The sequence below is a fragment of the Hypanus sabinus genome, chromosome 6 (assembly GCF_030144855.1).
Source record: "Hypanus sabinus isolate sHypSab1 chromosome 6, sHypSab1.hap1, whole genome shotgun sequence".
Classification (NCBI taxonomy): Eukaryota; Metazoa; Chordata; class Chondrichthyes; order Myliobatiformes; family Dasyatidae; genus Hypanus; species Hypanus sabinus.
The window spans coordinates 179,143,515-179,168,894 of NC_082711.1; the positions used below are offsets into that span (position 1 = coordinate 179,143,515).

General features: G+C 49.1%; 1 protein-coding gene across 3 annotated transcripts in view; it reads left to right on the forward strand.

Moving 5' to 3' along the window:
* Nucleotides 1–24,971, forward strand: part of ncbp3 (nuclear cap binding subunit 3) — a 40,025-nt gene extending 15,054 nt beyond the window's left edge. For all 3 annotated transcript variants that reach the window (XM_059973712.1, XM_059973713.1, XM_059973714.1), the window contains 8 exons: nucleotides 1,577–1,695; nucleotides 3,197–3,305; nucleotides 9,681–9,780; nucleotides 12,602–12,708; nucleotides 13,846–14,107; nucleotides 18,042–18,211; nucleotides 21,279–21,425; nucleotides 24,507–24,971. In XM_059973712.1, the coding sequence (XP_059829695.1) occupies nucleotides 1,577–1,695; nucleotides 3,197–3,305; nucleotides 9,681–9,780; nucleotides 12,602–12,708; nucleotides 13,846–14,107; nucleotides 18,042–18,211; nucleotides 21,279–21,425; nucleotides 24,507–24,778 (1,286 nt within the window). In that variant the 3' untranslated portion in view covers nucleotides 24,779–24,971. The remainder of the gene's footprint in view (nucleotides 1–1,576; nucleotides 1,696–3,196; nucleotides 3,306–9,680; nucleotides 9,781–12,601; nucleotides 12,709–13,845; nucleotides 14,108–18,041; nucleotides 18,212–21,278; nucleotides 21,426–24,506) is intronic.
* Nucleotides 24,972–25,380: the final 409 nt, after the last annotated feature.

Here is a 25,380-nt window from a genome sequence, read left to right on the forward strand (position 1 = left end):
CGGGCTGTTGCTTGGCTATCCGAATGAGATGGAATACTAGTGTGATTATTTGGGTGGCTGTTGGCAGTAAATTGCAGTCTGAGCTAGCTGCCCTCAATACTTCAGCCAGTGTTACACGGCCCAGAATTCCCTTTTATTGAGAATTTGGATTGAATTGGTTCACAGCCAAAGACTCTGGCTTTGTAAGGCATTGGTCAGATCACACTTGGGAGTATTGTGAGCATTTCTGGGCCCCTTATCTGAGAAAGATATGGAGAGGGTGCAGTGGTGGTTTGTGAGAATGATCCTGGGGATGGAAGGGTTATGGGAAGCACTTAATGGCTCTGGGTCAGTACTCAATGGAGTTTAGTCGAATGAGAGAAGATCTCATTGAAATCTATCAGAAGTTGAACGGCCTAGGTAGAATGCACATTGAGAGGATATTTACAATAGTGGGTCGGTCTTGGACTATAGGGCACAGCCTCAGAATGGAGGGACATCCATTTAGACATGGAGACCATGTCACTGGGTATATTTAAAGAAGAGGTTGTCGTGTTTTTGATTAGTCAGGGCGTTAAAGGTTATGGGGAGAAGGCTGGAGAATGGGGTCGAGAGGAATAATAGATCAGCCATGATGGAATGGCCAAGCAGACTCAGTGTCTAATTTTGTTCCTACAGTACTGTGCAAAACTCATACATAACAGCCTCAGACTTTTGCATACTACGATAGTAATGTTATGCATTACACTGTACTGCTGCTACAAAAAAAACTTCATGATGTGTGAGTGATAAACCTGATTCTGATATGGGTCTCTATTGTGGACTGCGAGTAGGAATGGGACAGGAATCACAGTTGGGAAAAGGCGGAAGGAGAAGGCAGGGAGCAGAAAGCATCAGAGAAACATTTCCTCGTGTTTGCTCGAGAGAAACATTCTGTATTGATCAATAAACCAATTGTTTGGAATCAATTGACCTTGCCTGGCATCTCAGGGCTGGGTGTGTCTGCACCCACACCCACACCACCACCGCCCTGGCACTCCTTTTCTGCCACCTGTCCCACACAGCCTCCCAGAACGCTCCATTCCTGACACCCTTTGCCCCTGTCAGATTTACAAATGCTCTCCACTCCACATTGACAAATTCAGTAATGTACATGGAACTTCAAGGAGGGGAGCTAATTGAGGCATTTAAAAGACAGTCGGATTGGTACATGCATTACATACAGAATGCTCGAGGAACGCAGCAGCTAAGGTGGCATCTGTGGAGAGAAATAAACAGTCAATGTTTTGATTGAGACTCTTCATCAGGACGAACAGCTGAGACAAATTGAGGACTCCTCAAACAAGGAGGTTCGAGGTTTCAGTCCTGGCAAGGATCTACAGAGAAGATCAAAAGTGGGTACTTGGAAAGATTTAGAACTCATCTGGAGTTCCTCTAGCATATGTGTGTTGCTCTGGGATTCCGGCACCTGCAGACACTCGTGTTTATGCACAGGTACATGGATTGAAAAGGTTGGACCACAAAAACTGTTTCTATGTGACTTTGTCAGCGCCTCAGGCTGCCTTGACTGAATGCGGTGTATTTATTTTGGTGGCAGACGGCTCTGATGTACACGACTCGTCGGAAAAGACTGACGAGGAGGAGGAGGAGGGTGAGTTAGAGAAGGAGCCTGCAAACGCTGAGGAAGTAGTGTGCAAACTGCTGGCAAACAACGAGGTATGTCCGAGGGTCGCAGCTACACGGGTAAATATGGCTGTCGAAAGCATTGTACGTCAGTCCCATCGCGTTGGTGAATGGCTCCTTTCCCTAGCGTCTCAGCAAACGTACCCTTGGGCAGATGCCCCTTCTCTCGTAGCCCCTCCCTTTACTGAGGGCTGTTCCCTGTTCTCCACCCTTGGGCAGATGCCCCTTCTCTCGTAGCCCCTCCCTTTACTGAGGGCTGTTCCCTGTTCTCCACCCTTGGGCAGATGCCCCTTCTCTCGTAGCCCCTCCCTTTACTGAGGGCTGTTCCCTGTTCTCCACCCTTGGGCAGATGCTCCTTCTCTCGTAGCCCCTCCCTTTACTGAGGGCTGTTCCCTGTTCTCCACCCTTGGGCAGATGCCCCTTCTCTCGTAGCCCCTCCCTTTACTGAGGGCTGTTCCCTGTTCTCCACCCTTGGGCAGATGCCCCTTCTCTCGTAGCCCCTCCCTTTACTGAGGGCTGTTCCCTGTTCTCCACCCTTGGGCAGATGCCCCTTCTCTCATAGCCCCTCCCTTTACTGAGGGCTGTTCCCTGTTCTCCACCCTTGGGCAGGTGTGACAACACTGTTCAGCAAGGGTGTGATGCTCCCTACAGTTCAATTGCACCCTGGCTGTATAAAGAGTTTTATTTGTCACAAGTACATCAAAACACACAGTAAACTGCATCGTTTACGTCAATGACAAACACAGTGTGAGGATGTGCCGGGGGCAGCCGGCAAATGTCACTGTGCTTCCTGTGTGAACGTAGGACGCACATAACTCACTAACCCCAAGCAGTCTGTCTTTGGAATGTGGGAGAAAGCTGGAGCACTGAGGGAGACCCACATGGTCATGGGGAGAATGTGCAGGCTTTTCACAGGCAGTGGTGGGATTTGAACCCAGATCACTGGCACTGTAAAGCATTGTGCTAACTGCTACACTACCTGTGCTATGCTGCATGCATGACCCGTCAGCAGAATGTCTTTTTAAATACAATCCATTGAACAGCCTGAAAACAGCTCGTTCTGTGGACACCGTCAGCACCTCCTGTTTGACAGTGTATAGCAGGCTTGTCATTTGAACTTTGTGTGGAGAGACAGCACTTTGGAATGTGGGAGGAACTCCACAGGGTCCTGGGGAGGACATACCCATTCTTCAGACAGTAGCAGGAATTGAACATAGACCGCTGGTGCTGTCAAAGCATTGTGCTACTGTGCCACACCCAAACATCGTGTAGTAAGGATTCATCTGTGGTGCTAATGTCTTCAGTGCAGTCAGTCTTCCTGAGACGTGATGTTGCATTGTGTGTGTGTTTCTCTGTCTCTGCCGCTCTCATAATGGTGCCAGACACCTAGTCCAGCAACCGAGGGCTCCTGTGGCTCCATGTTGCGGGAGAGCCGTGACATTCTTGCCGTTCTCCTTGGGGCAGTGGGAGGTTGTTGTGCTGCGACCTAACCTCTGGCCGGGGCATGTGCACTTACCTCTGTCTCATTACCCAGCTGGACACCCTGTCACAGGCTGAGCAGGCGTCAATCCTTCGAAACGACCTGAGGCCAGCGATCAGGACTCCGCAGGGGAACAAGCTGCAAGTGAGATTTGCCACAAAAGGTGAGTGAAGTTCTGCCTAGGATAGACACCTGGCCTGCTAGCCCAGAGAGAAGACCAGCTGGCTGAACGGCTGTAGTCGGCATCACATTCTTCCCAGGGTCTCCTGCAGTCAGGGTGAGGTGTGCAGGCTGCTTTTCCTGAAAGGGGAGGGAACTGTGGTAGTGTGTTACAATCTGCTATCATCCACTCCGCTTAGACAATGCTGAAATGACTCACCAGGGTCTGTTTCATTCACTTTCCTTCATCCTAATTCGTCCGTTCGTTATGTTTCGTGTTGTATGATCTGGGTGATCGTGGTCTTTCCGGGACCATGGTGGTCCTTGCAAATTTTTCTACATAAGTGGTTTGCCATTGCCTTCTTCTGGGCAGTGTCTTTACAAAACGGGTGACCCCAGCCATTATCGATACTCTTCAGAGATTGTCTGCTCGGCGTCAGTGGTCAGTCACATGTATCAGCTGCTTATACGACCATCCACCTCCTGCTCCCATGGTTTCACGTGCCCCTGATTGGAGGCTAAGCGGGGACTACCCCCTGCCCAAGGGTGAGCTGCAGGCCAGTGGAGGGAAGGTGTTGAGTTTATTGTTACGTGCACAAGTACCCGTATGCTCATTAATACTTGCAGCAACATCACAGACAGCGTCAGAAAATCAGCATTCACAAGAAAAACATAAGCATAAATTATACACAATTTTCACAAGGAAAGACAGAACAAAGAAACACAAACACGAGGAAATCTGCAGACGCTGGAAATTCAAACAACACACACAAAATGCTGGTGGAACACAGCAGGCCAGGCAGCATCTATAGGGAGAAGCGTTGTCGACGTTTCGGGCCGAGACCCTTCGTTGTCTTGATGAAGGGTCTCGGCCTGAAACATTTATTGTTTATTCCTCTCCATAGATGTTGCCTGACCTGTTGAGTTCCTCAAGCATTTTGTGTGTGTTACTCCAGATTTCCAGCATCTGCAGAATCTCTTGTGTTTAAAAGAAACACAAAATCCATTTCAGTGCAAAGTGATTAAGATTTTGCCAGGTGGTTCAAGTACCACATAGCTGAAAGGAATTTGCTGTTCCTGAACCCGGGGGTGTGGGACTTTGGGCTTCTGTACTTCCTACCCGATAGATCCAGATGGTGGGGAACTTTGATGGATGTTGCTTTTTTGAGGCAACACCTCACCTAGGTGTACGAGCTGGAACTTCTAGATGATGGTGGTGAGCGACATGCCTGCACTGCATTGGGACAAGTCCACTACAGTTTACAATTACACACATTCCTGTACGTTCAGATTGCTGTACCGGACCGTGATGCAACCAGTCTGGGTATTTTCAAAAACACAAGAGATTCTGCAGATGCTGGAAATGCAAAGCTATACACACAAAATGCTGGAGGTACTCAGCAGGTCAAGCAGCATCCATGGAAATGAACAGTCGACATTTTGGGCCAAGACCCCTCTTCTGGACTGGAAAGGAAGGGGGAAGAATCCAGAATAAAATATGGGGGGAGGAGGAGGATAGTTAGAAGATGATGGATGAAGCCAGGTGGGTGGGAAAGGTAGAGGAAGGAATCTGATAGGAGAGGAGAGTGGACCGTGGGAGAAAGGGAAAGAGGCAGCGGCCCAGGGGGAGATGAAAGGGGGTAAGAGGCCAGAATAAGGAATAGGAAAAGAGGGGAGAAATCAATATTCACGCCACTAGGTTGAAACCTACCCAGATGGAACAAGAGGAAGCCGTGGACGGAATTGTGGGAACCGGAATGGGAATGGGAATTAATATGTTTGGCCACTGTAGAGTGGCAAACCAAAGCCAAAGCATCTGCTGCCACCAGAAACCCTATGGATTCGTTATACTGGTTCTTACTCCAGTAATGATTGTTTCAAAAGTCGAGCATCTGCATTCCATCCTTTATTAGCAAACATATAAGCTTGAAGCGATGAAACCTCAGCGTACCCCAATGTAAGCTAAGTGTTATTGAGCAATCGGCAAAAGATACGGCCTCCGTCAGTCCCCAGTACAAACGGCAATGAGCAAAGCATGAAGATGTGACTTATTCCCTTTGCTTTTACCCTGCCCCCACTTGTGGCTAGGCACTAGGTAAACGCACAGAATATAATGCAGATAGACAACGGATGCAAGGCTCCTAAATTCCAAAACCGTCGTTATTATACTAGAATAATTACAACGGCACGCTACTAAGACACAAAATCTCAACATTTACACTTGATGTCTTTCTGGTGAGCAGTCTATCCCGGAATGAGATCATCTCCTTATAAACCAGGTTGTTGTTCTTGACTGCATTCAGGAAAACCTGTTTTGAATCGCTGCTCCTGAAGTGCAAAACTGAAATCCCATTAACTGTCATGTCTGGCAGAGTGTGGCCGTTCCCACCACCACGGTCTCCTTCCCATGGTCTGTTACCAGTCCAACCCAGCATAGGGTCCATCGTTAACACTTGCAGTGGCTGCAATGCCTTAACCTCATTCACCCCTCAATTTCCTTCAAATGAGACCATTCCTGATGATCTCTCTGATGAGGAATGTTCCTTCTGTAAACAGGCACACGTTCCAGTGGATGCATGCTAAGCCAGCCGCTTTCAATCCTGTAGCTGTTCACAACCATGGTGCATAAGAGAATGCACGTTTCTTTTGCTTTCAGGTTGAGCTTGTATATGAGGCTGACAGTGCATAATCTAGGGAAGTATAAGTACCCAGCGTCTTGTTACCCTTCTTAGACATCACCCGATTCGGAATTAGAGGAAGTTTACAATCATGATCACCAGCCCCCGAAAGGCCAGTAGATACTGGGGTGGTACTCACTGCTGTGTTTGCTTCAAATCTGTATTCTTTTCACCAGTTGCAGCTTCACTTTCCACAGTAGTGGGAAAGCTGCTTCCTTTAGCTTGACAACCAGATTGTTCCCACCTTTGCTTGCTGCTGGTGATGTAGCATTGTATTTCTTTACAAACACCGAGTGTGTAGCAATCTTTACTTGCCTTTCAATAAAATCAATACTGTCTGCGAAATTAACCTTACAGTTGTGTTTTTCTTGTCGTTTATAGACCGCCAATCTCCATTTTTCCGTAAGTTTATCGGGTAATTTATTCACAACAATCCACATTTTAACAGGCATGTCCAACTCATGTGTCCTGCACATATTGCACGACATTGACTATAATCTTAAAGAGCTTTCATGTCTTCTGATTTGATACGTGACCAAGAAACAGCCTTTTCCATATAGGCCGCAGCAATTTGTGCTTATCACCAAAATGTTCCTGTAGTAAAGCTTGGGCCTTTAGATATCCTTGCTCTGGGTCAGCCCATTGGGAACTTTTAACAAGCTCTCTAGGGGAATCTCCAGTGAACTGTTTGAGTAATTAGCAATGGCTACCACAGTTATCAGTCTTGCCTTCGATGCTGTTCCTGAAAGCCCTGATAAACGAATGGATTGCCATTGAAGACTTGAATCTCTCTCTTAGGCAGAGATGCAATGCATTGTTGTTCATCACCCTGCTTGTTATTTCCTTTCGCAGCGTCTTTAGACTGGTATCATCTGAATCACCGGTGTCAGTCAGTGTCCTCCGAAGCACCGTGTGCCACTGGATACGGCATAGGTTCGGAGAGCCCCCTCCATTCAGCCTGAACTTCCGCTTGCGGTTCAATCTTGTTGCTTGTAGGAGCAGATGTATCCATGTGGACATCGAGTATGTTGGATATTCTCTGTTCCATGTCACCATAGAGCTGTCCTGCTGGAGCACGTTTAGATTCAGCACTTGTACTCTGGCCAACCTGGCTTCGGTTTCTTCCTGCAACTTAAGCTGCTCCATCTTTTTTCAAAGTTGTTCTTCCATTTGTTTCGGTTTCATTAAAGCTGTTCCATCTTTTCTTCTAAAGCATGTTTATCCCTCAATACTTGTCTTGCGTTTAACACAGCTATATCAGTCTCCATCCTAGTGCATGCTGATGAGGTATTGTAGTCACTCTGCTAGCAGTAGAACATGCTGCACGCACGTTAACCGCGCTGTCTTCAGTGCATACGCCATCCTGAAAGTCAGCTTTATACGCCGTCACAGCCTGTTCTGTGGCTCTATAAGTATTTTCATTTCCTCCAATAGTCTGACCTTCAACATCGCATGTTTGTTTAATTTCTCTCTGTCTTGACTTCAAGGTCACTGCTTCCAGCTTGATTCATGTTGTTTAACAAGTGCACGAACCAGACAAAACATCGCCAAATTCAATTCAGCTGTCGGCAGGCGAAGCAGTATTTCAGTTCACATTTTAACAGAACCAAGCGTGAAAGTACTCAGGTAAACACCACTATACAGCTTTCAGTCCCCACTGGACAGGCAGCGTGTCTCAAACCCAAACACACAGCATAAACCAACAAAAGGCCATTGCTGGCCACCAGCTGCCGCAGGCTGCAATGCTTCTGATTTCACCGACCTGTCTGAATGCTGACGTTAGTTTGGTATAACTGTCGAACACTTTTACTGACTGAGCGTAGCAGCCAGCACAGTTACTGCTGCCTGTGAGCCCATGCATTGTTATACTTGCATTATGTGCCCCTTCACAGAACGGGGTTTCCCTCCTCCACGGTCACCCTGTCTTCCCACTGCCTTAACAGTGATAGAGTTCCTCTTGTCTTTACCTATCACTTCACAAGCCTCTACATCCATGCTCTGAAACCTCCGCTATCTCCAAAGGGAACCTACAACCAAACGCATCTTTACCTCCCCCAACTCTCCGCTTTCCACAGGGATCGCTCCCTCTGTGATTCCCTTGTCCATTTGTCCCTCCCGGCACCTATCCCTGCAAGTGGCCAAAGTACTACACCTACCCCCACACCTCCATTCATGGCCCCAAACAGTCTTTCCAGGTGAGGCAACACTTCACCTAGGAATCTGCTGGGGTCGTCTGTTGTGTCCGGTGCTCCTGATGTGACTTGCTATGCACTGATGAGACCAGTTGCAAATCGAGCTCCTCCACTCCATCTACCTCAAGTGGGACTTCCTGGTGGCCAAACATTTTGATTCTGATGTCAGCCCGTGGCTGGAGGAGCACACCTTGCATTCCATCTGTGTAGCCTCCAACCTGATGGCATGAGCATTGATTTCTCCTTCCGTTAAAAATGTTTCCCTTCCCTCTCCACTCTTTCTGTTTCTCACTCTGGCCTCTTATTTTCTCACTTGTCATTTCCACCTGGTGTCCCTGCTCCTTCCCTTCCTCTAGTCCACCCTCCTCTCCTATCAGATTCCTTCCTTTCCAGCCCTGGCTTCACCCATCACCTTCTAGCTACCCTGCTTCCCTTTCCAGTATTGATGAATGGTCTCAGCCTGAAACATTGGCTGTTTGTTCATTTCCATGGACGCTGCCTGACCTGCTGAGTTGTCCCAGCATTTTGTGATGCTTTCAATAGTATACAGAATGTAGAACAATGCAGCATGGGCCCTTCAGCCCACAATGCTGTGCCAGACTGAATCTTCCTGTTCTGAGGCTGTTTCCTCTGGTCCTCTCCATCCAGCCCTTTCTGTCTGGTTGTTAGGAGGTACTTCCCCTGGGGATGACCAGAACAAGGGGGCATTTCTTAACAGTCAGGCCAGTATGTAGAGGTGCGATGTCAGAAAATGCATCTGAACACACACTCGGGCAGAAATCTGGAGCTTGTGTCCTTGCCAGGTGCTGAGTCAGTTGCAGTCTTCATGGCTGTCGAGCAGAGTTTGTGGGGTGAGAGTTAGGGGTACGAAGTCTGTCTGAATGATGCAGCAGGTGGGCTGCCGTTACTGTATAACACGAGCTGCTTAAGTGGACAGGGAATCTCACTGAAACAGGGCCATCCTAGCTTCCTGCTCGAGCAAATTTCTACAGCAGAACTGTGGAGTGTGTTCTAAATGGTTGCATCACTGTCTGGTGTGGAGGGGCCACTGCACAGGGTCAGAAAAGGCTGCAGAGGGTTGTAAACTCAGCCAGCTCCACCATGGGCTCTAGCCTCCCCACATCGAGGACATCTTCAAAAGGCCATGTCTCTAAAAGACAGCTTCCCTCATTGAAGTTCCCCATCAACCAACAAATTCAGAGAGGAGATGCAGGAGCCTGAAGACATACACACAACATTTCAGGAACAGCTTCTTCCCCACTGCCATCAGATCTGTGAATGGTCCACGAACACTATCTCACTATTTTTGCACTACTTATTTATTTTTTGTAAGTGTATTTCATGCTGTGATATATCGTATATTTTATGTATTGCACTGTTCTACTGCTGGAAATCTACAGATAATAAACCTGATTCTGATTTGGGGTTAACATCAGTAATCCTGGGGGGGGGGGGCTTATTGTTGGCACCTCAGCCGGGCTGTTACTGACGCCATGTGCCCTCTTCCAGATGACCGAAAGGAATTGGGAGCCGCAAGGCGGAGTCAGTATTACATGAAGTACGGGAATCCTAATTATGGTGGAATGAAGGGGATTCTGTCGAACTCGTGGTGAGTGCGGTGGGGGCACTGGGTCATGTGCCACGCTGTTAGACCTGAGTACTTACGTGCTGTTCAAAGTTATAGAGCCCTACAGCACAGAACATGCCAAACTGATGTCCTGACTTTAATATACGTGACCCCTTTATTTATCGTGATGCAGAGCGGAACAGGGGTGACAGTTTAAGGATCCAGAACGAGGGGTCACAGTTTAAGGATAAAGGGGAAGCCTTTTAGGACTGAGATGAGGAAAAACTTCTTCACACAGAGAGTGGTGAATCCTGTGGAATTCTCTGCCACAGGCAACAGTTGAAACCGGTTCGTTGGCTATATTTAAGAGGAAGTTAGATATGGCCCTTGTGGCTAAAGGGATCAGGGGGTATGGGGAGAAAGCAGGTACAGGGTTCTGAGTTGGATGATCAGCCATGATCATACTGAATGGTGGTGCAGTCTCGAAGGGCCGAATGGCCTACTCCTGCACCTATTTTCTGTGTTTCTAACAGGCTGTTCCAGACCTTCGAGCTACCAACTGCCCAGCAATCCCCTGATTTAACCCTGGCTAATCACAGACTATTTGCAATGACCAATTAACCTACCAGCCAACATGGTCTGTGGGAACAAACTCGCGCGGTCATGGAGAGAATGTACAGGCTCCTTAAGGGCAGCAGTCGGAATTGAACCTGGGTCACTGGAAGTATGAAGCGTGCTATCCAGTATGCTAGTGCCGTCCCACAGGATCCTCATGTTATTCTGGATTATTTATTCATTCCTCGCCTCCAGAGAGTATTGATAGTGGCCTTTTTGCTTTGAATATCTATCTTCCACATAGTTTGTGAGGGCTTGGTGCGACCCAGTGCTTCGCTTGCTCTCTGCAGAGGGCATAGAACATGAAATAGTACAGGCCCTTCGGCCCACAATGCTGTGCTGAACTTTTAACCTTATCTAAAATCAACCTAATGCTTCTCTCCCACAAAGCCCTCCATTTTGCTATCATCCATCTGCCTAAGAGGTTCTTAATTGTCCCTAATGTATTTGCCCCTCCCACCACCCCTGGCCACGCGTTCTCCACACCCACCACTCTGCCTCTGACTTCCCCCTTTACTTTGCTCCAGTTACTTTAAATGGATGTCCTTTGGCACACTGGGAGCACCTCTGGCTGCTCACTCCATCGTTTCCTCTTACCATCTTGTACACCTCAGTCAAGTCACCTCTCATCCTCCTTCACTCCAAAGTGAAAGGCCCTGGCTTGCTCAATCTTTCCTCATAAGACATGCATCCAGGCAGCATCCTCGGACTGAGATTTATCCATTTATCACATATACATTGAAACATACAGGGAAATTTGTTGTTGGTGTTAAAAAGCAAGACACATAAGTATTTCCTGGGGGCAGCCCGCTGGTGTGTGAGTGGCTGGAGTCTGGCGATGGGTACAGGCTGGCACCAGATTCCTTCCCTGCATGATGGCTAAATGTTCTCAAACACCAGTCCATCTGCTTCCTGCTGCCTTCCAGTGCTGCTACTTATACATTTCTTCGACGACTTTGGGTTTGACCATAATCCAGAAGTCCTAGCAGCAGAATTAGGCCTTTTGCCATCGTCTGTGCCACCACTCCATTGTGACTATCCCTCTTAACTCCTGCCTTCTTATGAACTTTGATGCCCTGACTAATCAAGAACCCACAACCTCTGCTTTAAATGTACTCAATAACCTGGCCTCCATGGCCATCTCTAACAATGAATTCCACTGATTTACCATCCTCCGGCTAAAGAAATTCCTCCTCGTCTCTCTTCCAAAGGGACGTATTCTGAGGCCATGCTCTTTGGTCCTAGACTCTCACCTACAAGAAACATCCTCTCCCTGTCCACTCCGTCTAGCCCTTTCAGAATTTGCCGCGTTTCAACAAGATCCCCCTCATTCTTCTAAACTCCAGTGAGTATGGGCCAGACTCAAATCAAATGTTCTTTACAGGTTAACCCTTTCATTCCTGGGATCATTCTCGTGAACTCCTCCAGACCCTCTCCAATGCCAGCACATCTTTTCTTCATTCTCAGTCCTCCTAATGCATCGACAGGTGCAGTGAAATCCTGTGCTTGCTCACCTGATCCCTTGGGGGCCACTGATACCTGTGTGATCTGACAGTCAGATCCCAGATTAATCTCACGTGGAGGGTGTCACCTCTGGCACAGAATTGTAGGGCGTATGTCAGCAAGATATCTGAACCCATAAGTCTCTGCCGCAGGTGCGTTCTGCCCCTCTACTGTGAGCACTGAGGTTCTGAGTGCCTGTGGTCTTTGCAGAGTCCTGGAGTAATACAGCACTGAAACAGGGCCTTTGTCCCAGCGGGGCCATGATAACCACAGCACCCTCACTACCTGCATTTGGCCCATAACACTCCTCTCTGTGCACCTATCCAAATGCTTCTATAATGCACACAAAATGCTGGAGAAACTCAGCAGGTCGGGCAGCACCTAGGGAGGAGAATAAACAGTCAACATTTCAGGCTGAGGTCTTTCATGAGGTCTGCTTCCCTCTCACCTATCACTTGCCAGTTTGTAGTCCTTCCCCTCCACTTACCTTATTGTAGCCTCTGTCCCCTTCCTTTCCAGTCCTGATGAAGGCTCTCATCCCAATACATCCACTCTTTATTCCTCTCCATCGATGCTACCCGACCTGCTGAGTTTCTCCAGTATTGTGTGGGTGTGTGTTGCTCTGGATTTCCAGTGTCTGCAGAACCTCTCGTGTTGATGATTTGCCTCTCCGGTGTTGTACCTGCTTTGACCGGTCCCTCACGCTGAATGTGGTGGGATCTCATGAAGGTGCGTCTCTCTGCAGGAAGCGGCGTTATCACGCGAGGCGCATCCAGAGGGACATTCTGAAAAGGAAGAGCTTCCTGCCCGATGATGTGGGGCTGGCATCGCATTACAAGCACCACCATACTGGTCAGTCTGTGCTGGAGCGGCCGCGGGTCACTAATATAGTTCCACAGATGCTGGAAAGCTGAGATAAGTCAGAACACAGGAAATGGCCTGCATGTCCAGCGCGTCAGTGGCACAAGTGTGTTTCTAGTTAATAAGATCTTCAGCAAGTGTGGAGGAGGGGCAGGTCCCGCCTGTCTTTGGGGGCTAGCAGTGGTACCGGTCTTGGAATTATAGAAACATGCAGGACAGAAACGACCCACTCAGACATTGGCACTCATCTAGACTAATCCCCTTCGCTCATGTCAAGCCCATCTCCCTCCACCCCTTTCTTATCCAGCTACCAGCCCAAAACAAACATTTCAATAATATTTGTCTCCAGTGCCTCCGCTGGTAGGTAAAAGAATAAGCCATGAGACGGAGGAGCAGAGTTGGGCCATTTGGCCCATTAAGTTTGTCCTCATCCCATCATGGCTGATTTATTTTCTCTCTCAACACCTTTCACACCCTGACTAATTGAGAACCTGTCAACCTCCAGTGTAAATGTACCCAGTGACTTGGCCTCTACAGCCGTCTGTGGCAATGAATTCCGCAGATTCACCAGCCTCTGGCTGCAGAAGTTCCTCATCTCTGCTCTAAATGGGCATCTCTTTCTTCTGAGACTGTGCCCTCTGGGCCTAAACTCCTCCGCTATAGGAAATGGCCTCTCCATGTCCACTCCTTCGAGGCCTTTCAACATTCAATAGGTTTCAGTGAGTTCCCCCCCGCCCCCATTCTTCTAAACTCACAGGCCCAGGGCCATCAAACGCTCCTCATACTTACACCCTTTCATTCCCAAACACCCCCCATAAATTAACCCTTTCATTCACTGGATAATTCTCATGAACTCCTTCTCTAACACCAGTACATCCTTTCTTAGATATGGTCCCAACTGCTCACAATATTCCAAATCTGATATGACCAATGCCTTAAATAGCATTTGAATCGGGTTCTGAATCAGTGCTTGCACTATAGTGTGCCCAGTTCCACATGCTTCCAGCTTTTGGAATGAGAGGGGGAGGGGGAGGGGGTTCTTGGAGATGGAATGGATGTGTCTACAGATCAGGATACTCCCACCTTTGATCACGCTCCTCAGCTGACCGTTACCTTGGGTGCCTGCAGGTCTGGGGAACGTTCCTGAAGAACCCATCCAGGAGGAGGATGAAGAGGATGAGGCAGAGCAGGACATGGAGGCGGACGACCGGGTGGTGGTGGAATACCGGAACGACAGCCGCAACAGTGGACACTGGAGTCCCCGGGGCTCAGACTCTGATGAGATGGACTATGATCTCGAGCTGAAGATGATCTCGATGCCTTCGCCCAAGAAGAGTCTGAAGATGACGATGTACGCGGACGAGGTCGAGGCTCAGCTGAAGACCATAAGGTGTGTTTTCAACTCTGCTGCCTCTCCCCCCCCCGTGCAAATGAAAGGTAACACGGTCCAGTCTGATGGAGCTCACATCCAGTCTGCTGGTGGGTGCCCAGCAGCGATTGGATGAACGAGGAGAGGTCTAGATCTCCTGGGTAGCGCAGCAGTTAACGTAACACTATTACAGCACCAGTGATCAGGGTCAATTCCCACCGTTGTCTGTAAGGAGTTTGTACTTTCTCCCTGTGACTGCATGAGTTTCCTCCAGGAGCTCTGGTCATCTCCCACACTCCAAGGATGTTTGTATGGGGTTAGTAAGTTCTGGGGGCACTGGGAGCATGGTGGGCTGTTCCCCAGCACATCCTCAGACTGTATTGGTCATCAATGCAAACGAGGTGTTTAACTGTGTTTTCATCTACTACATGTGACAAGTTTTAATAACATCTAATCTGGTGTGGGGATGCAGACTGAGGGCTGGGGTGTGTACACAAAAGGCAGGATGAATTGGAGTGACCGACAGGGATCTGGCTGGGGCCCCTGATATTCCCAAAGACGTAGCAACAGAATCATGACATTCGGTGCATTGGGTCTGTGCAGTCTTTTATCAGGGATTAGGATGAGGAGGCAGTGTAACGTATCCCAGTTTTCCACTGATTCCATATTGCTTTCAGAATGTGGTTTGTAGGGGAGATCCAGAAGGTGGTGGGGGGAGAAATGTAAACATATTGAATAAACTGCTGAGTGGAATATCACATGGTAAAATAGGAGATCATGTACTATCAGAAAGAGTAACGCAGATTCCTCTAACTTCTGGTTATTTATTTAGTTAGTTTTACACCAGAGTAACAGGCCCTTTGGCCCAACAAGCCCGTGCCATCCAATTATACCCGTGTGACCAATTAACCTGCTAACCAGCACGTCTTCCAACTGTGGGAGGAAACCCACGCAGTCACGGGGAGAACGTACAAACTCCGTACAGACAGTGGCAGGAATTGAACCCAGGTCGCTGACTCTGTAATAACATTGCACATCATACCGCCCCTTCCTCTTCTCTCTTTTTACCTCCTGCTTCCCTCTTACCCCTTATTTTCTCCTCTCACTTCCCACTGGTTCCCTCTGTCCCCTTCTGCCATGGTCCACTCTCCTCTCCTAACCGATTCCATTGTCAGCTTTTACCCCCTCACCTGCCACCTTCTTACCTCATCCCCTCCCCTCCACGCCAACCTTCCCCTCACCTACCACCTGCCAGCCTCTTACTTCAGTTATGAAATCCCATAACTGGATCACTTACCAGCAAAGATAGAGAGGTTCGTTGAAGTCTGAAGGTACTATTTTTAAAAGTCTTTATTTATGAAGGGGCACAAAAATAAGATTAATACAAACATTCAGATAATATACGTCGTCACTACTCAATCTAAAAGCGCGGGTCTAATAATAACTGTCAATAAGAAACAGCTCGATCGTTTGTCTAGGGCAGGGGTCAGCAACCTTTACCACTGAAAGAGCCACTTGGACCCGTTTCCCACAGAAAAGAAAACACTGGGAGCCGCAAAACCCGTTTGACATTTAAAATGAAATAACACTGCATACAACGTTTTTTTTGCCTTTATGCTATGTATAAACAAACTATAATGTGTTGCATTTATGAAATTGATGAACTCCTGCAGAGAAAACGAAATTACATTTCTGCATGCAACAAAAACATTTTGAACTCCGAAAAAAAGACGTTGGGTTGAAAGTTACTTTTAAGTAAAATATTCAATGTCTATTTGAGTCCTTCTTGTATTTATGAAAAACGCCGAACTTAAATTTTCCGCCAGCAGCAAACCAAAAATAACGTCAGCCAGCTGTCAGCCTGAAAAATAAAAGGACTATTTCACTGAACAATGAAAAAATATGAATATGAGTAAAATAATAGGCAATTAAAATATTTATCATACTTGGTTAATGGGTTTTCTGCTCCTGGACCTCAGCGCACAGCGTCTGCACATCAGGGCTGTATGATGTCACCTTCATCTTTACACAGGATCGCAAGCTGTCATCTGTGAGGTTTTCAATATCACTCCATTTGTGTTTCTGAGCAAGAACGGCCTTCTGACGGGCAACATCTTCAAGGTCTGCTGTCAAGCGTCTAAACTTGGACACCCATATGTCTTTGTCGGCTATGTCGGCCAGTTCCATCTCAAGATCAGGTTGACTCACACCTGCCAATGCAGTCGTATTCAGTAGGGAAGGATCGATGCTTAAGGGAGTGACCGGGAAGGATAATGTGTTTTTTTCCTCTCTGAACTCACAGAAGCGTTTCCCAAACGATGTTTGCATTGCGATGATTGCAGAATGTAAATACTCCGAAATTATCATGTCGTGACCTTGTTTGAACTCTCTCAAATTGGGGAAGTGAGACAAAGTGCCTTTCTGTAAATCTCTGGCAAGCACTGTCAACTTGCGCTCGAATGCCAAAACATCCTCCAACATGTGCAGGGCTGTACGTCCTTTCCCCTGAAGAGCTGTGTTCAGCGTGTTCAGGTGCGCTGTCATGTCTACCATGAAGTGTAGCTTTTCCAGCCACTCTGGCTGTTCCAGCTCAGGAAAGGTGAGCCCTTTGCTGCCCAGGAAAGTTTTCACTTCTTCCAGACACGCGACAAAGCGTTTCAGCACCTTCCGTCTGGACAGCCAGCGATAAAAACACGTTGTAGCGGTGTCAGTAAACTGCAGTCAAAGATAGCTTTATTCGAACTAAACAGCCTTGCTTTTCAGCTTCCCTCAACCCAGCCCCCATGGACGCAGATGCTGCAAAAGACGCGTACTCACAAACCCCCGTAGGCTATCTCCCTTAGCCGGAATGCTGGCTAATTGTGAGCCGTTTTATGATGTGGCAGGAAATGTGTCGCTACACTTAGGTTGTACAAGATCACCATAATTACATTTCAAAAGCTAACAAACTAACATAAAATACATTTTAATTAAATACTGACCAATTATTTCCCAAAGCCACAGGGAGCCGCAGCACAGAGGTGAAAGAGCCACAAATGGCTCGGGAGCTGCAGGTTGCCGACCCCCGGACTAGGGGATAATATATTGTCCGATGGAAATATAAAAGTCACTCAGTTCCTGCAGGCTTCAGCCTTTGGGGACCGCTGGGTTTTCACTTGTTGGGGAGAGAGAGAGATTTGTGAGAAAAGAAACTTGCCAGGGTCTTTTATGAAGCAAATCTGTTGAGTCAGGGGAGCGGGCTTCCCCGTTGTTAGCTAAAAGCTGGTTTCCATGGTTCCAGCCACCGATTCCAGCCACGGAATTGGGTGCATGTGGCTTCCCGCTACTACGGGATCGTTAGCGTTTCTTCTGGTGTGCTGAAGGAGTTGTTCCCCCAGACCCTCTTTTATACTTCCTCACGGGGTCTCAGATGTCAATCAGGTTGGGATGATGCAATCCCTCTCTCAACCAGCCCACTTTGCCCGAGGGCTTGCACGTAGCATAGTCCACAAATCCACAAACGTGGTCTCCAGGAGACAATGGTCAATGTCGCGTTAATTTGCACCGCTGTGGAACGAGGCATTTGGCTCATCTCTCTCCCATTTCCTGGGTCTACTGACCCCCTCCCCCCCCAACTAGTGCTCTTGCGATTCTCACAAAGGAGGGGGCTGCGGGCATAACACTTCATCCCCTTCCCTCCACGCCAACCTTCCCCTCACCTACCAACTGCCAGCTTGTTCCCCTACTCCTTCCCCCTTCCCTCCCACGTTTTTACACTGGTTCTGCCGCCTTCGTTTCAGTCCCGATGAAGGGTCTCGGCCTGAAACGTCAACAGTCTGTTCCTCTCCATAGACGCTGCCTGACCTGCTGAGGTGTTTTGTTTAGTTTCTGCCAAAGCTTCCGGAGGCTGCGACAGACATGCGGCTCTCCTGCTGTGAACGTATCTTCATGATTCTCCGCTGTTCTGATTCTCCAGGAATTCCATAAGGCCAGAGACCAACATGACAATTGTGTCCAGCAACGTGAAGAGCCGGATTGGTTCCAGGCTTTCGGCGGAGAAGGTTTCGGACGTTCGGCTGTTGCTGCAAGAGAAACGGCAACTGGCAGAGAGACAGCTGCCCAGTGCAGGGAGCAGCTCAGTCACAGGTACGGCCCCCACTCCCACACACGTGTAGAGTCCACGTTCACCCCGGTCACCGGTACGGTCCCCACTCCCACACATGTGTACAGTCCACGTTCACCCCGGTCACCGGTACGGTCCCCGGTCCCACACACGTGTAGAGTCCACGTTCACCCCGGTCACCGGTACGGTCCCCACTCCCACACATGTGTACAGTCCACGTTCACCCCGGTCACCGGTACGGTCCCCGGTCCCACACACGTGTAGAGTCCACGTTCACCCTAGTCACCAGTACGGTCCCCGGTCCCATACACGTGTACAGTCCACATTCACCCCGGTCACCGGTACGGTCCCCGGTCCCACACACGTGTAGAGTCCACGTTCACCCCGGTCACCGGTACGGTCCCCACTCCCACACATGTGTACAGTCCACGTTCACCCCGGTCACCGGTACGGTCCCCGGTCCCACACACGTGTAGAGTCCACGTTCACCCTAGTCACCAGTACGGTCCCCGGTCCCACACACGTGTACAGTCCACGTTCACCCCAGTCACCGTACGGTCCCCAGTCCCACACACGTGTACAGTCCACGTTCACCCCAGTCACTGGTACGGTCCCCGGTCCCACACACGTGTAGAGTCCACGTTCACCCCAGTCACCGGTACGGTCCCCGGTCCCACACACGTGTACAGTCCACGTTCACCCTAGTCACCGGTACGGTCCCCACTCCCACACACGTGTACAGTCCACGTTCACCCCGGTCACCGGCACGGTCCCCACTCCCACACACGTGTACAATCCACGTTCACCCCGGTCACCGGTACGGTCCCCGGTCCCACACACGTGTACAGTCCACGTTCACCCCGGTCACCGGTACGGTCCCCGGTCCCACACACGTGTACAATCCATGTTCACCCCGGTCACCGGTACGGTCCCCACTCCCACACATGTGTACAGTCCATGTTCACCCCAGTCACCGGTACGGTCCCCGGTCCCACACACGTGTACAGTCCACGTTCACCCCAGTCACCGGTACGGTCCCCACTCCCACACACGTGTACAGTCCACGTTCACCCCAGTCACCGGTACGGTCCCCGGTCCCACACACATGTACAATCCATGTTCACCCCAGTCACCGGTACGGTCCCCGGTCCCACACACGTGTACAGTCCACGTTCACCCCGGTCACCGGTACGGTCCCCGGTCCCACACACGTGTAGAGTCCACGTTCACCCCAGTCACCGGTACGGTCCCCGGTCCCACACACGTGTAGAGTCCACGTTCACCCCAGTCACCGGTACGGTCCCCGGTCCCACACACGTGTACAGTCCATGTTCACCCCGGTCACCGGTACGGTCCCCGGTCCCACACACATGTAGAGTCCACGTTCACCCCAGTCACCGGTACGGTCCCCGGTCCCACACACGTGTAGAGTCCACGTTCACCCCAGTCATCGGTACGGTCCCCACTCCCACACATGTGTACAGTCCACGTTCACCCCAGTCACCGGTACGGTCCCCACTCCCACACATGTGTACAATCCATGTTCAAGTTGATTGGGGCTGGAGAGTCCCTTGTGACCTTGTGTGGCCCCAGCTCACGTTTACACCACACCGGCAGTACGGGGTTTCCCAGCAGCCGGCTTCATCACAAGATCCACATTGAGTCCATCAGACATAGCAGCAGAATTAGGCCATTCTGCCCATCGAGTCTACTCTATCATTCCATGATGGCTGATTTAGTATCCCCCTCGACCCCCATAACCTTTGATATCCCGACTAATCGTGAACCCTCAGCCTCCGTTTTAAGTATGCTCAATGGCTTGGCCTCCATAGCCGTCTGTGTTAATGAATTCCATAGAGTCACCATCCTCTGGCTAAAGGACTTCCTCCTCATCTGTTCTGAAGAGATGTCCTTGCATTCTGCGGCTGACTCCCCCCCGCCCCCCATGGGAAACATCCTTTCCAGATCCACTGTCTAGGCTTTTCATTTTTTGGCTGGTTTCAATGAGAACCCCCTCCCCCCAGCCCCCAATTCTTCTAAACTCCAATGAGTACAGGCCCAGACATATCTAATGCTCCTTGTATGTAACACTTTAATCTTGCTTAAAGGGGCTGAAGAAGCTTCAGGGATTATCGCCTTCGGCCCTCACCAGTTTTGCATGATACACCATTTGAAAGCATCACAGAACAGCAGCTGCTTTGTGCAAGCAGAGAGTTGTGAACACAGCTCAGAACATAACAGGAACCAGCCTCCACTCAATGGGCTCTGTCCTCACTCCCCTCTGCTTGGTAAAGCAACCACCCCAGATATTCTCTCTCCTCCCCTTTCCCTCTCCCGTCAGGCAGATACAAAAGCCTGAAAGCATGTCCCACTAAACTGAAGGACAACTTCCACCTGCTTTTATAAAGGTATTGAATGGTCACTTGATTTCACCACCTACTTCATTGTTTACCTGCACTGCACTTTCTCTGTGACGGTAGCATTAGTCTGCATTTAGTTAGTTAATCTTACTCTACCTCAGTGCACTGTTGTATCTGTATGAATGGTATTCTGTGCCTCAGTATGTGACGATCAGAAACCAATTCACATCTCCTTGGAAATTAACCCCCTCACCTTCAACACATTCACTTCAACCCTGGGAAATAGAACTGTCTGTCAGCTCTACCTATGCCTAAACTTTTAAACCTTTATCCACCACTCCAGAGAAAACAATCCAAGATTGTCCAACCTCCCATTACAGCACGTGCCCTCTAATCCAGGCAGCATCCTGGTGAACCTCTTCAGCACCGTCTCTTAAACCTTGATAGCCTTCCTGCAGTGGGCTGACCAGAACTGTGTGCAGCTGTATAAAGCTACAACATCTCACCTCGAGCTCAGTTCCATTATTAATAAAGGCAGGCATGCTGAACACCTTATTTACCATCCTGGCAATCTGTGTGGTCACTTTCAGCGAGCTGTGGACTTGGCTCCCAAGATTCCTATGCATATCAACAGAGTAATGGTCTGTTGCCCTAAACAGTGTACCTGTCTCCAGTTGGGGCATCGCCAGGTGACCTCTCACTGACGCTCTGCTGTCTGTGTCGGTTCCAGGTGTGAGGCAGAGGCTGGGCAAGCGGCCGCACTCGCCACAGACCGTCAGCATCAGCCGGCGTGAGCCTCAGACAGATGTCCACAGCAGGCTGGGCTTTTCCAAACAGGACAGCAGGAGTTTCCCACCAGACAAGGGCAAGAAAACGGGTAAGTTCGCCATGGCGTCCTGTTTCAGCCAGCTAGTCTTGCAGGGAGGTGAATGGTCGGTCAGAGGCAATGTCTGCTGTAGCTCTATCCGCACTCTTCCTTGCATCCTCAAAGAACATCAGATATGATTTCCCTTGTTAAAAATGTATTTAGTTAGAGAGACAGCACAAAGCAGGCCTTTCTGGCCCATCAAGCTGCATCACCTAGCAGTGCACCTGGTTAACCCTCGCCGAGGTTCTCCAACAAACAAGGCAACGGAGAACCCTCAGATACTGGACACTAAGAGAAAAAGGATAGCAAGGAATGATCAGACTGGTAGCATACGAGTGGACCCAAAAGAGATGGGTGAGATCTCAAATGAATTGTTTGCATCCAGTATTATTTACTGTGGACGTGGGTACAGAATCTATAGATATATATAACCATATAAACATAACAGCACAGAAACAGGCCATCACGGCCTTTCTAATCCGTGCTGACACTTACACTCACCTAGTCCCACTGGCCCACACTCAGCCCATAACCCTCCATTCCTTTCCTGTCCATATATCTATCCAATTTTACTTTAAACGACAATACCGAACCTACCTCTACCACTTCTACTGGAAGCTCGTTCCACACAGCTACCACTTTCTGAGTAAAGAAGTAGCGGGGGAGTTATTGAAAGGTATTCCGAGGGACTGGATAGGCACAGACCGACTCGGGATAGTCAGTGTGGCAGGTGATGTCTACCCAATCTGTAGAGCTTTTTGAGGAAGCTACCAGGCAAGGCAGTGGATGTTGTCTACGTAAACTTCAGCAAGGTCCTGCATGGGAGGCTGGTCAGGAAGGTTCAGTCATTTGGCATTCAGGGTGAGGTAGTAAATTGGATTGGACTTTGGCTTTGTGGGCGAAGCCAGATAGTGGTAGAAGATGGAGGCCTGTGACTAGCGGTGTCCCAGGGGATCGGGGCCGGGCCCTTTGCTGTTTGCCGTCTATATCAGTGATCTGGATGATATTGTGGTAAACCAGATCAGCAAGTTTGCAGATGACACCAAGACCTGGGGGTGTAGTGGACAGCGAGGACTATGACAGCCTGCAGCAGATCTAAACCAGCTGGGAAAATGGGCAGAAAAAGATGGCAGATGGAATTTAATGCAGGCAAGTGCGACATTTGCACTTTGGTAGGACCAACCAGGGTAGGTCTTACAGTGAATGGTAGGGCACTGAGGGGTGCAGTAGAACAGGTCCATTCAGTGAAGGTGGCATCCCAAGAGGGGAGGGGCATAAAGCAATGACCTTCATAGGTCAGTGTATTAAGTGTAGAAGATGGGATGTTATTATTTAAGTTGTACGAGACATTGGTGAGGTCTCATTTGGAGTATTGTGTGCAATTTGGGTCACCTTCCTACAGGAAAGATGTAAACAGGTTGAAAGAGTACAGAGAAAATTTACCAGGTTGTTGCTGGGTCTGGAGGACCTGTGTTATTAGAAAAGATTGAATAGGTTAGGACTGTACTCTTCAGAATGTAGACAATTGAGGGGAAATTTGATAAAGAAATGCAAAACTGAGGGTATAGATAGGGCAAATGCAAGCAGGCTTTTTCCACTGAGGTTACAATTAGAGGTCATGGGTTTTGGATGAAAGGTGAAAAGTGGAACATGAGGAGAAACGTCTTGACTCAGAGGGTTGTGAGTGTGGAACGAGCTGCCCGTGCAAGCTCAGTTTTATGTTTAAGACAAGTTTGGCTAGGTACATGGATGGGAGCAGGTTGATGGGCTGAAGGACCTGTTTCTATGCTGTACTTGATGACTCTAAGCTTGAACCATCTGCGTTTTGTCCAGTGCAGGAACTAGACCCTTTGCCCTACTACACCCTGCTGAACTCATCAGTAATCAAATGCCCAACTAAACTAATCTCGTCTGACTACACAGTGTCCACATCCTTCCATATCTCTCACAATCAGAGACTGTTAGAAACCTCTACCACCCCTAGCAAGGCACCCACCCCTCTGAGGAAAAAGCAAATCTTACCCAATGACTGCCTCTCACCCTAAATGCATGCCCTCTGGTATTAAGACATTTCAAACCTGGGGATGAAAGATACTGTCTGTCTACTCCATCTCTGCCTCTCAATCTTATAAACCTCTTATCAGATCTCCCCTCAGCCTCCGTCACTCCAGAGCAAACAACACAAGTTTGCCCAACCTCTCATTACAGCACGTGCCGTCTAATCCAGGCGACATTCTGGTAACCTCTTCCGCGTCGCCTCCAACACCTGTCCTATAATGAGGTACCAGAACTGTACGCAGTACACCAGATGCAGCGCTGCAGTACATACAGGTAGTGTGCCTCAGACTTTTGAACTGTACTGCTGCCACACAAAAAAACTTTTTATGACATGATGATAAACCTAATTCTGATATGGGTCTCTGTTGTGGACTGAGAGTGGGAAGGGAGCAGGGGGAAGGAATGGATAGGGAAAGGGGGGGAAGCGGGAAGCACCAGAGAGACATTCTGTAATGATCAATAAACCAATTGTTTGGAAACAAGTGACCTTGCCCAGTGTCTCGGTGTGTCAGCATACACACTATCCCCTGTCCTGGCACTCCTTCTCTGCCACCTGTCCCACACCCCTCCCAAGGCACTCCACCTCACCATTCCCAACATCCTTTGCTCCCGCTAGATTTACAAACTTGCTCTGCTCACCGCTGACAAATATAGGACTGAGCACCCTAGCTTTAAACATGTATACAGTACTGTATAAACCCGAGACATACTGTAACTCCCTGACTCTTCAACTTAGGGTTCATGCTCTGAAGTCTCCACATCATTCCTATAGTGGGGTGACCACAATAAGCCTGATGTTTACTCGCATCTGGTTTCTGTAACTTGTTTAGATGTTCTGTAGGATTCTAAATAAATTCTTGCCAATCTTCAACTTGAAACTTTTGCTCTTGGTGATAATGTGTGCATACTTGCCTCTCTCTACCTTCCCTGACCTCCCTCACTCCCCCTACCTCCCACCCTTCCCTCCATGCCTCGTTGGGGAAGAGACCAGTCTCTTGTTGGCCCAAGCTGATGTTCTGCTCTTCCCAACAGGGGGTTTGTGGAGCCGTCTAGGGAAGGTACGCGGGAAAGGGGAGAAGTTGCCGGAGAAAGAGGCGGACAAGGACGCTCCTGCGGTGAAGGACAAGGAAGAGCCGGCAGCGGGAGAGGAGAAAGAAGAGGACGGCGACACAGCTCTGCAGCGAGCCTGGGGCGCCCTGATCCGGGAGAAGGAACGCTCGCACAAGAAGAGTCGGCTGGACAACCTGCCCTCGCTCCAGATTGAGATCAGCCGGGAGAGCTCCACCTCAGACAGCGAATCGTGACTTCCAGGCACCCCAGTCAAGAACTTTGCTCCTCCACCGAGACAGAGATGGCAGCTCTGGGTACCCCAATGGACAGCAGCCGGCCCTGGGCTGAAATCTGGCGTGTTTAATCCCCCATCCCTGAGCCCCCCCACACCCCTCCGCCATGTTACATTTCATTTTATGACTGAATTAAAGTTAACCTTGAAAGCCAGTTTGTAGGTTGGATTGACTTGTGTGGTGCTCGTCACAAGCACTGGCTGCCCCTGCTCTGCCTCTGTGAAGAGATACAGAGTGTAGAATCCGTAGGAATGGCTTACTGTTGATTCATTCACAAGAAGCTGGGTCACTGGCAAAGCCAAGAGTCTTGAAAGGTGTAGTTGATGGTGTTGTGATGGAAAATAACTGGTTCTTTGAGTCTCAACAGTAGAGGCCTGGACACACAGTTTTAATAATAAGAAATTTATTTACAAGGGGAAGTCAGGTCAACACAAGCAACTACAATACACAGGAAGCGGTGTGGGGACAGGGTACGGTTACACAAAGAACAAGGGAAAAGCACAGTGACAGCTATCCCCCTTGACCTTGGATAGCTGCGGCTCCCTTACCAGGACAAACGATAG